Here is a 12,086-nt window from a genome sequence, read left to right as displayed (position 1 = left end):
CCTAGAGTCCGGGGCCTGAGAGTTGAGTTCGGGGAAGAGCCCGCCCATTGGTCGGAGCACCGTGACAGGCTCTTCTGCTGCGCCATTAGTTCGGGGGCAACCGAGCCAGCGAGACACTGAGGTGGCTGGCCGGCTCTGCCCTCCTCTGGGACTGGGCAACCTGGGAGGGGGGGCGTGCTGGGCGGATCTTTGCACCCCCGCACCGCATTTGCTTAAGACAGCCCTCCTTATAGTTCATATTTGAATACTGTGTTCTTTGCAACTGAGATTTCAAACATACATATTTGTATATATAAATGTATATTCATTTAAATCTGAAACCTGATTAAATCAATACCATTAAGATTTTATTTTTTTTACTTTTGGGCTGAGGGGAATAAGTTCTACAAGCCTGAGATAGCTATGCTGTCTTTTCCATTAATAACATCCATTAATAGCATCCTATGTAAATAATTTTGGTAAGGAGTACTGAGGGGAAGATGAAAGACTTGTAAGTGCAGCTGATCCAATAATAAATGTCTTTAATATATGAAGACTGATGAAATACATGGCAAAGTTATGTAACATGAGAGGATTTGTGGAAGCTTTACACAGACAGCTTTGTAGGATGTGCCAAACAACTGTATCAAATCTTTCTTTTCTTGCATTTAGTTGTTTAAACATCTGTTTGAAGGAAATTTGAGCTTGAGACTACAGCAAAGCATTTCCTGAATGGTTTACTTTCTTTCTCTTTCCCCCAGAAGTAATTGGTTAGCTCACTCTTTTGCCAAAGATAGTGGATAACCATCTAATAGTCTGATTCTGTGCATGCTCACTTGGAAGAAAATTCACTTCTGCCTCTATGGTTAGGCAAAGTGAGCTGAGTGCCTCAGGCAGCAGATGTTGGGAGCAGAAGTAGCAAAATGCCTGCCTGTTCCCCCTAAGGCCCATGACCATTTATCTCTTTTGGAGGACAGAGCTATACATGCGACATGGCATGTCTTGCCCCCTATTAAACTAGCCTGCAGCTTTAAGGTGTGGTGGAGAGGACACGGTGGCGCTGTGGGTTAAAGCCTCAGCGCCTAGGACTTGCTGATTGAAAGGTCGGCGGTTCGAATCCCTGCGGCGGGGTGCGCTCCCGCTGCTCGGTCCCAGCGCCTGCCAACCTAGCAGTTCGAAAGCACCTCCGGGTGGAAGTAGATAAATAGGGACCGCTTACCAGCGGGAAGGTAAACGGCGTTTCCGTGTGCAGCTCTGGCTCGCCAGATGCAGCTTTGTCACGCTGGCCACGTGACCTGGAAGTGTCTCCGGACAGCGCTGGCCCCTGGCCTCTTAAGTGAGATGGGCGCACAACCCCAGAGTCTGTCAAGACTGGCCCGTACGGGCAGGGGTACCTTTACCTTTAAGATTTAGCTGCCAGTTCTAGGACTGGCTCTACTATTAGACCGAGTGAAGCAGCTGCCTCCAGCAGCACATAAAGCAAGGTGCAGAGCAACAGTGAGGTGTTGTAAAATAGAGCTGTGTGTGCCCTAAAGGCAGATATTCTGAGGGTTTAGTCCTCAGAAGAAGAGCTTTCATGGTAGAAATGGTGAGGACAGGCTATGTGTTCTGTAGGATGCTCTATAGAGCAAGCTGTGAAGGCTGCTTTAAGCATTATTATCAATTTTTTAAAAATCAAAATCAAACAAGGCTCCCCTTTTCAGTAAAAATGAAATTTAAATTTAAAAATTTTCATGAATTTTTGATTTAAGAATGGTAAAAATATTTTTATTTCTGACATGTTTTGAATACAGAGTATCTCTAGAGTTATCTTAAATCCCAGATGTCAAAACCTAGCAGTGACTTGTTCAGTTTGGTATTGTTTTGTATTTGTTTAGAACTCATTCATCTGCCAATGTTTTTATATCTTACTGAGTCCTGATGCGATTGCCAAATTACAATCTTTGGTCATCTTTGGCTTAGTTTTTAGTAAGATAGTAAATCATTCTCTGTGTGAGCAGCATTTGTGAGAGGCCGCCAGTGTTTTATTATCCTTGCAAATGTCATTGTAGATAATTTCATTTCACGGCACCAGCCTCGGTTTGAGGGGAGGGGAGGAAGGGAAGTGCTGATATTAAGGTATTCAACCCTCTTGATTAGATACCTCGCCAGCCTGCCAGCCAGAATGAGGAGATGACATTGCTTATCCCAGTAGCTTTTGAGATCATCGACCTTCTGGCTATTCCATTGGGATTTGGAGGACTTGTGTTGCAGTGACTTCAGTCTTTCCTGGAGGTTCAGGTTCAGATGGTGGTGCTTGGTCGTTTGTTTCATCCCTTAGCCATTGGCCTATGGGGTGCCTTAGAGTGTCCCCCATGCTGTTAAACTGGGGAGGAACTTGTTTCATTTAAATTACTCCCTAGTCCTTAAAAGTATTGTAGAGGAAGGCTTGGCAGGCTCTGACTTTCCGCACTCTTCTCCGGGTGGCCACAGTAAGAAAGGTAGCCCTGCCCAGAATCTTGTTTCTCTTTCAGGTCCTCCCCCTTTCAGTTTTGTGTAATATCCTTACCTCTTGGTAATGCCTTCTTAATAGGTTTATTTTTTGCTCCAAATAGCCCAGGTTAACCTCCTTGTTGTAATGTAAATCCAGCGTGGAAGACTGAGGAGTCCCTCACTTACCGACATATTTTGATGCCTTTCAGCTTCAGCAAATGTCAGTAGGCTCTTCTGGGTTGCATGAGGCTAAACAATCTGAAGCTTAATCCAGATAAGATGGAAGTATTGTGGATAGGGAAACTCAACAAGCTTGGATAGTAGAATTCAACCAATCATTGATGGGGAGGTCAGACCTTACTATGCTCATTCAGGCATTAACAACTTCCAAAAGTGACTACCGCAATTTTCTCTCTTTGGGTTGCCTTTGAGGGCAGCTCAGAAACCACAGTTGGTGCAAAATACATATGGCTTGTTTTTGGGCTGGCCAATTAGATTATATCATGCTGACCAGTTGCACTGGTTGCCAGTACAATTCAAAGACAAGTTAAAGTACTAGTGAAAACCTTTAAAGCTCTAAATGGTTTGGGATCAGGTTAGAGTCCACTTGCACCCATACCAGCCCTACTCATATCCTAAGACCTATGAAAGAGGGCATGTTGAGATGCCCAACAGTAAAAGCTATTTGGCTGGTGGGCATAAGGAACAGGGCCTTTTCTGCAGAGGCCTCCCATTTAGAAAACTCAATTCCACAAGAAATCAGGAAGGCCCCCATTACTGAACTCTTTTTTAAAAAAGTGTTCTAAACACATACTTCATTATAATGGTCTTTGGAAATGAACATGTCAAGTTGGCATCTCAGTTAGACTGGCTGGACCAGGTGTACAATGCTGGCTTTATGATACTTTAGTCTATGTTTGTAATCAGTCTCTTATTGTAATCAGAATCAGTAGTCTTACTACTGTATTTTAATTATTGTTGTTTATGTATTTTAGTGATTGTAAAATGCTTTGTGAGATGATGGTTCTGAAGAGCAGTATATAAGTCATTTTAATAAAATCAGTTGCCCACCCTGGGCCCCTTTGGGAGAAAACATGGGTTATAAATTAAACTAATTAATTTAAAATAATAATAGCAACTGTAACAGTAGTAATAATAATACAGTATTGCACTACGAAAATGTATGCTCTATTTCTGGGTTTGATTATTTTTTCTACTGAACCATATGGAGTAGATTAAACTTCCAGAATCTAAATTTTGCACACAATGGGCAATACTTGTAGTATTCATTTTCTTCCTGAGAAATTCTGAAGCATTGTTGTCTAGTTCAAACAATGCAAGGAAGTAAAGAAAACTAATAAGGGTTTGAAGAAGTGGGGTTGGTGGAGGGATTGTGGGGAAAATTTGACTCGAGAGAAAGCACAATGGAAGAAAACACAGATTTAATAATGAGAGAATGGTTAGCTGATAAGCTCATGTAGAGTGAGGGGGAAACATAAAAATGAATAAGGGGAGCTGAGTGAAGAGATCAGCTGAAGAACAGGACTTGCATCGTGAAGGTTGTGTAATTAACTAACTGAAGGGGCTATGAGGAAGAAAAGCAATTAGAAGTTTATTTGTGTCCCCATACATCAAGGAAAGTGCAAATTTTGTTGCCACTGAAGAGCAAAAAAACAAGAGAAAGGAATAATTTTCCCTGTCTCCTAGGCATGTAGTTTGGGGAACAGGCCATTTCCTTTGTATATAATGGTCTATTCCTCACCACATGCCCAGGAGACAGGGAGGATAACTTGTACAGTTAACAAGGATGGATGGAAAAGAGCTGTTAGGTGAAAATAATAATATTTATGGCTTTGCAACAGAAGTATTGGTGGGGAAGACATTAAGGAGGAATGATTATATATAGGATAGCACAGAAGTGTAACCTTACGTAGAATTGTGAGCAAGCCTCATAAAAAGGTGGTCTCTGAACAGCTGCATGTGACTGAACACACTAAAAGAAAATTTGAGAAATCCATAGCTTAAAGGGAGTGAAAGAAATGACAAGGAAAAGTAACTGGCGGAGTAGGACCACCAGATGACTAACAAACCCAAAGACCCAAGTGAGAAAGCGTTGAAACTGTAATAGATTTGAAGGACAAAATACAATTTAACTACTGGTGGCAATAGGATTGTCTGGGGAAACCCCAAAGAGCTTTCAAGTAATGCTTGGGCTGTTCACAATTAGTGTGATTTCCACACCCAGTTTTCAGTGTGCTGTAATGTAAAATGTTATATATTCTTAGTGTAGTGTTAGTTTTTATGCTAGAAGTAACTGAAAATGTTAGTTCTAGTTTTATTTTTGTTTCATTCGCGTTTCCCTCTGTTCAAAAAATATTAAAGTGAGTGTTCCTACCTTGTAGCTATTGAACGTGTCGTCAATCATTGTGTGACGGGAACACACACTTGTGACATCCCACAGCGTGCCCGCTGCATATACTCTGGTGGCTCTTCTTATATCTGTGCATGTCTACCAGGCTTCTCTGGGGATGGACGTTCTTGCGAGGGTAAGTGGCACCATGTACCCCCACTTCTGTCTTGTCCTTGGAGGCCTTTGTGCAGCTTGGTTATCTGATCCTCAATAATTTGTTTGGGCTCCCCCCCCCCCTTTCTGTAACAATTTTTTGAGTTGGGAGTCTAAAACCATAATAAAACAGAGTTTCCACACTGTCTTCGCTACACACATTTTCTCCACATTTTAATCTTGTCTAAAAACCTCTTTTTACTAGTGTTGTTTGCTGGCATTCATATGGAAATGTTGCTATTCCCAAATGCATGTGACTATCCTAAATTGCAGAAATAAACAAATCAATAGCGATAATATCCATGTTTATGAGATGCATCTTAAATTGTCAGCATCCTCATTTGCATATCAACAGTTAAAAGATTTCTGATCTTTAGTGTACCATTTATAAAGCTCATCTGACTGCACATATCATAAAGTAATCTTTTAGTGGAAGTGCACCGCAATGCACAGTGTTGTTTTCCCAAGCTGGTTTAAGCTGGTTTAAGTTCCCAACCTTTTCTCTCCTAACATGTTTGTCCTAGTTTAGGTTACCCTAGTTTAGCACATGGTATGCTATATCTCCCAGTCTTTTTGGCAGTTTGGTTGGCTTGCTGTGATTCTATGCTTTGGAACCAACTGCCCAACCTACAATCTGTTCATGTATAAAACATTGCTTATGAAACTTAAAACATCAGTTATTTGAATGGTGAGTCAATGGACACAAACTCATTATATCATGAAACTTTGACCAATGTGCGTGGTCATAGCTGCCCAACATCCTGGCTGAATGAGATGTTTGTCTCATGGTAGCATATGAAAAAGGATTCAGGTCCAGGTCCTTGTAACAGAGGACCCAAGGCTGGCCTACATGCATATTTTTCAGTTCCTTCAAAGGAGTGCATCTTATAATATGGTTTTCTTTTCTTTTCTTTTCTTTTCTAGATGAAGATGAATGTAAGCTGAGCCGCTGTCATCCAGATGCTTACTGCTATAACACACAAGGGTCCTTCAGCTGCCAGTGTAAGACAGGTTATCGTGGGGATGGTTTCCAGTGTGTGACAGGAGGTAAATAAATGTTATTTTCTAAAAATCCTAGCAGAAGCAAACTGCTGATAGACAGCATGGTGGAATGCCATTAAATGAACAGAAGTTGTTTAACAACTGTGTACTCTTGATTTTAAAAAAACCCTGAATTACAGTCATACCTCGGGTTGAAGTAGCTTCGGGTTAAGCATTTTCAGGTTGCGCTCCGCGGCGACCCGGAAGTAACGGAGCGCATTACTGCCAGGTTTCGCCGCTCATGCATGTGCAAACGCTCAAAATGATGTCACGTGCATGCGCAGAAGCGGCGAATCACGACCTGTGCATGTGCAGACGCAGGTTGTGTTCACTTCAGGATGTGAACGGGGCTCCGGAATGGATTCTGTTCGCATCCAGAGGTACCACTGTATTTGATTAAGGAGTGATTATTTAATATGGTGCTTTCTAGAGTTTATCAAGATTCCCTTTTTACTTTAAGACTTTTTACAGTTAAATCCTTTATATGTCAACTCATAAATCAGGCCTATTGAATTTAATGAGATACATTCTGAAGTGAGTATAGGATTTCAGTTGGGAATCACATGCTTTTGAAAATTAAGCCTTGCATAAATTCTGGCTTGTTTTCTGAGTTAAATATCTCCTTTGTCAGCTTACGATTTTAGCTAATACATACTGAAATTTTGTGTAAGGAGCACTAAGAGCTACGTAATCTAATCTGATCAGTTGGTGCAATAGAAAATATTCCATGCTACTTATAAGACTGTTACATTCACTCCAGAAAGATGAGTGTTCTCTCTTCCATTTTGCTGTTTGTTTTGCTGAAAAATGCTATCTTTCCTCTACTGTGAACTTGTTTGGAAGTAATGCTGTAATTTTACTTTGCAATGTTTTGCTAATTATGTTAGATTTCCTTTTGGGTTGTAACTTCATTATTTTGAATTAAGATTGTGTTATCATATGGATTTCCTTCTCTGAATGAGGAGCCAGGGGCATAAATCAGAATACGGCATTATGTTTTCGTTTTGTTTGCATTGTGTTGTGCATATTTATATTTGGTCAGCAAATCAATCAATCAATCGATAAATAAATAAAGCACATCACTGCTCGAAGGATCATGTCTGGAACATGGGGTGCTGGATGTTGAATTTTGGAGAAAGAGACAATGTTCTTTTTCATGTGAGAGGTAAGTATAGATAGAAAGGAAGGAGGTGATTTCAAGGGAAGAGAGAGGATGCTTTCCCCCCTAATTCCTATCCCTTTTTGACAGATGAAAGTTGTGATATGTAGTGGCAGACAAATAGCCTGCAGCATGTGTGTAATAATAATCTAGCAGAGCAATCCATACACCCATAATAGGTATGTTATTTCTTGGTCCAATACAAGGATACAAAACAAAGTTGGCCATAAGTAATTAGGTTTGAGGGATTCAGATAAAATTAGGTTCTATTCTTCGTTATGCAAATTTTCACTTCTTTGGAATGTCAAGAGCAGTCTTATAAACAGACAGTCCTATACTAGAGTACCTAGGATCAGATATAAGTTGATTTCTACAGGTGGAATGCTACAGGTGGTGTGGTGCCAGTGCCCAAATTAAGCTTGAACATGGCACTGTCACAGAATCAGTCCTATGGAGTACTCCATTGGTAAGAATTTCTGTCAGCTGCTCATTGATGCTCTGGACGCTGAGGATGGGAAAGAGAGAGGCCCTGTATGGCCCTGTTTTCACAGCAGCCTAACAGCTTTTCTGTCCCAGTAGAAGAAAGAAAACCTGTTCCTGTCTCTTTCAGCATATTTGGGTTTTGTAGTTAAGGAATAGAGCATAGTGTTTCGTCTGGGAAGAGCCATCCAGCTTCGCCTTGCTAACTATTTACTACAGTGGTACCTCTGGTTAAGAACTTAATTCGTTCCGGAGGTCCGTTCTTAACCTGAAACTGTTCTTAACCTGAGGTACCACTTTAGCTAATGGGGCCTCCTGCTGCTGCCGCACTGCCACCGTGCGATTTCTGTTCTCATCCTCTAGCAAAGTTCTTAACCCAAGGGACTATTTCTGGGTTAGCGGAGTCTGTAACCTGAAGCATCTGTAACCCGAGGTACCACTGTATTTTGCTGTAGTCATAAATGTCACTGAAGCTATTGTGGGCCTATGAGACTATATGTTCTACAGTGTCTGTGCTGTCAATACACACACACATACACACACTTCATATATTCAGGTACCACTTTCGGCATCTCTGAATTTACGCTAGGGAATTTTATTCTGCAAATACAGTACTCTAATAGTTTTTACACAGCAAACCTGCTCCTTGAAATAGCTGTGGAAGTTGCCTGCAATTTTACATACGTTCGTCACATAGCTGGCTTGTTAGCAATAGAGTTCCTGGTGTAAGCAGCGGCATTCCAGCAGCTACGAAGAATGTCTGTACTTCATTATTCCCTCACGCTCCATTGTTTCATTACAAAAAGAAACAGATGTCCAAAACTTGTCACCCCTTCATCTCCCGTAGATTGTGTTTACCAAACAGAAACAAACCCAGACTCTCTGGCTAGGGAATAAAAATCATTCACCGAAATTGTTAATGTGGGTAATCTAGTTCACATGGGAAATGCACTGGTGCCAAAAGTCCATATCCTTTTTGTAGCGCTCCATGACCGAAGCAGCATTAAATGGATTGCTCTAACAGCCTCCTAATGGTGAGGTGTTAATCTGCCTTTCTTTGAAACCATATAGGAGCATCACCGAAAACACAAAAGACTTTTTGGGGTAACCTTCAGCTACCTGATCACAGGTGGTGGTGGGGAATAGACTGGATCGCTGCACACATTGTGGACATTGTCTATAGCATATGGTGGCTGAACTTGGCAGTTGTGCCCGTACCATAGCAAAATATAAACAGTAAAATCCCGTGGTAGCATTAAAGTTGTCCTGTATACATGGCAAGTCACTTCACAGAACCTGCTCACCATGTGATGACAGCTAGAGCATGGAGTGTTTTTTAAATGCCATCTGTGTAGTGGTTGTTGCATGTCCCTGTCCCACTGTTTGTTTAAAACATTTGCTACAACCTTAGTAAATGGATTGTGGCTTAGATTTTGGCTTGCCTAAACAATGGGATGAATCCTGCCCCTCCCGCTCCAGCAGCTTCTAAGATCAGTCTTCTGACGTTTTACTTTCTAGCACCATTTCAACTGCTACTGATTATTTAATAACAAAGCTGGAGCTTTTCCAGCTGACAAGGCCTGCAGTAACCCAAGAAACCACATTAATGGATACAGCATATTTTAGGAGCCCTTTCTACAGCTCTGAAGTGCTTCTGGGCTGCCCTTTTGCTTGCTCTAACATTCTACAGAGGGTCACATGTGGCTCTCCTGCCCCACGCCAGCCTCATTTCTGCTAAACCATTGGTGGTACAAAGGACAAGAATTGAAAATGTCATTGGGTGTGCAACTGTCTTACTGACACTTAGGATTAGATGCAAGGGGACAGAGAGGGTATATGCTGTGCTGGTGCAGGTTAGCTGCACATTTGCAACTGTCTGCATAACTGTGGTTGCAGAAAAGTAGCATTTGCAGCTGAGTCTTCATTGCCTGACTTTGTTATCCAGACAGCTGTGTTATGTAAAGTTTCTGTGCACCTACAGTGCTTGCACTGTGTTAAGTGAGAAACCACCTCCCACAACTTATTGGAAATGGATAGGAGTTCATCTCCCTGCACCTGATCACTCCAAAGTGCTGGCCAGCTGTTGGCGAACCATCTTAACTGCCATTTCTAATGCAACCTGTATGAGCTTCACTCCACCTTTCAGATCTCAGGGGCAGCAAATTTGGCTAATATATGTTGGCTAGAATCACTTGTATGTAGAACATCATAGAAATGAGATGTAAAATTCACCTTTTTCTTTTTGTGTTGTTTCTTATTTACAGAACAAGAAAAGACAAAATGTCAGCGTGAACAAGAACAAAGTGTGGCTTTTGGTCCAAGAGGAGCCAGGCCAGTTGGTTTCTTTGTTCCTCAGTGTGATGTCTATGGGAATTATTTGCCAACTCAATGCCACTCCAGCACTGGATATTGCTGGTGTGTAGACCGAGATGGGAATGAGATTGATGGTACCAGAAGTGGTCCAGGGATTCGACCTCCATGTAAGTTACGTTTCACCTAAGCCATTAAGCTACTGCAACAATTTTCCTCATTCAGATGCTGTTTTATTGGGCTCAGACATATGCCTCTCATACAGTGCTGTTCCATTGTTTCATATGTGCTTATGCTGATATGCTGTTCTTGCTATTAAGCCATGTTCAAAGTGATGACATAATGAAGCAAGCAATAGCTATTATAGCCTTCTAAATAAATAAATAAATAAATAAATAAATAAATAAATAAATAAATAAAGTTTCTAGCCTGCTTGCCCACAGTATGACTCTGTTATGTGGGTTTCCCCCTGCCCCCCCCAAAAAAGGGCAACAAGCCAGAGCTATTGGCAGTGACTTGCAAATTATATGGTGATATTCATAAGTAGAAAGGATGTTTATACAATTAATAGTGTGGCATTCCTGTAATGTGTTCCATATGGAGGCACCTTTTAGAGAGTGCCCAAACTACAACTGATACACAGTACAGCTACTAGGTGTTGATTGTTGTAGGATGCACAAAGCACATAATGCCAGTTGTACAATATCATTGCTGGCTTCTAGGCTCAGTGGCCCTAGAATTATGCTGACACTGGGCCTGTCCTTTCTGGTTTTATTCATATGTAAGTTAGAACCATGGACAATAAGGGAAATAATTTCAATATTTGGTGGTGTAACATGAGCAGCAGGAATGAGACGCAGCCCTAAAGGAAAGAAATATAGAAGACTCTGCCTTACAATTGGTTGTTCTTTATACCCATAAAACACGATCCTGGTAAGGCTAAGCACTTTTAAAACCTCATTAGTTTCATTGAAAGAGACATGCAGTATAATTCTGTGCACCTTTATTCATAAGCAAGTGCATAGATGTCAGCGCGTTTCAGGGCTGGCCCAAGACATTTTGGCACCTGAGGCAAACCATAAAACGACACCTCCCCACAAGAGATGCATCCCTAGGAGGCCAGATCTGATGCCCCTTTGGATCCTGCAGCCTGAGGCAGCTGCCTTGCCTTGCTTCATGAGTGGGCTGACCCTGGTGAGTCCTAAGCAATGTTGCATAGGATTGCCATCTCAAGTATGTGCTTAACATCATTTGAAATATGTAGCACTTAAATGTGCTAAGCGTTGGCTGGATTGTATCCAGTTTATATTAGAGTAATCTTGCCTTGCAGATGCAGTTTGACCTTATTGTGTTTGCGCAATCTTGACTGCCTGTGTTTTCTATCATTTGTCAACAAGGTCTGGGCACAGTTGCTCCTCCTGTTACAGTTGGACCCTCTGTAAAACCAGATACCATTCCTCTGCCTCCAGGAACACACTTACTCATTGCTCAGAGTGGAAAGATTGACCATGTCCCCCTGGATGGGAACGACATGAGGAAATCAGATGCAAAAGCTTTGCTGTATGTGCCAGTAAGTATCCCCTGAACTTGATGTAATAATTTGCATTAGTGAAAACTGAGGATTTTAGCTGAAGAGTTATACTACAGAAAAAAATAACACTTCAAATCAATATCAGGAACAGTCACGTGGCTTAATATCCTTTGGGTTTTGCTGCTGATTTTCCTTTCTTACTGATGCTTTGTTGTTATTTTTTACTTTAGATTAGGCTGCAGCTGCTGAGAAAGAGGGGCGGAAATGAAGATTCTGAAATCTTGAAGCTGGGGTCACAATTCTTTTCGTATTAACAAAGAGAGGTCCCCAAAGAAATGTGTGTTCCTGTTGCACAATATTTTTACAGCCTTCCCCGCTTCAGTGATAGTGTCTCAGGACTATTATAAACAAACTTGTACTGTATTTATAGCAAATTTTATTGGCTTTCTAAGCAGGTCAAAACTCCCATTAAACTTTCCAGTGTTTTAAACATTGTTCGACATTCTTAAATTTTAGTAGCTCATCCTGGCTGGCTATAATAGTTTATGTGG

At 41.3% G+C, this 12,086-nt stretch overlaps 1 protein-coding gene across 7 annotated transcripts in view; it reads left to right on the top strand.

The window, feature by feature from the left end:
- The window catches only part of NID1 (nidogen 1), a 54,803-nt gene that overhangs the window by 24,892 nt on the left and 17,825 nt on the right, over positions 1-12,086 (top strand). For all 7 annotated transcript variants that reach the window (XR_014562484.1, XR_014562485.1, XR_014562486.1 and 4 more), the window contains exons 11-14: positions 4,854-4,997; positions 5,939-6,061; positions 9,959-10,174; positions 11,402-11,574. Coding sequence is in view for 1 of the 7 variants with exons in the window: in XM_083732194.1 (XP_083588320.1) it covers positions 4,854-4,997; positions 5,939-6,061; positions 9,959-10,174; positions 11,402-11,574 (656 nt within the window). In the remaining 6 variants the exon portion in view is untranslated. The remainder of the gene's footprint in view (positions 1-4,853; positions 4,998-5,938; positions 6,062-9,958; positions 10,175-11,401; positions 11,575-12,086) is intronic.

Source organism: Podarcis gaigeae (assembly GCF_964106915.1).
Source record: "Podarcis gaigeae genome assembly, chromosome: 3".
In the NCBI taxonomy this organism is placed as follows: Eukaryota; Metazoa; Chordata; class Lepidosauria; order Squamata; family Lacertidae; genus Podarcis; species Podarcis gaigeae.
The sequence above is the reverse complement of the archived record's forward strand: the minus strand, read 5'-3'. Positions and strand labels throughout refer to the sequence as shown.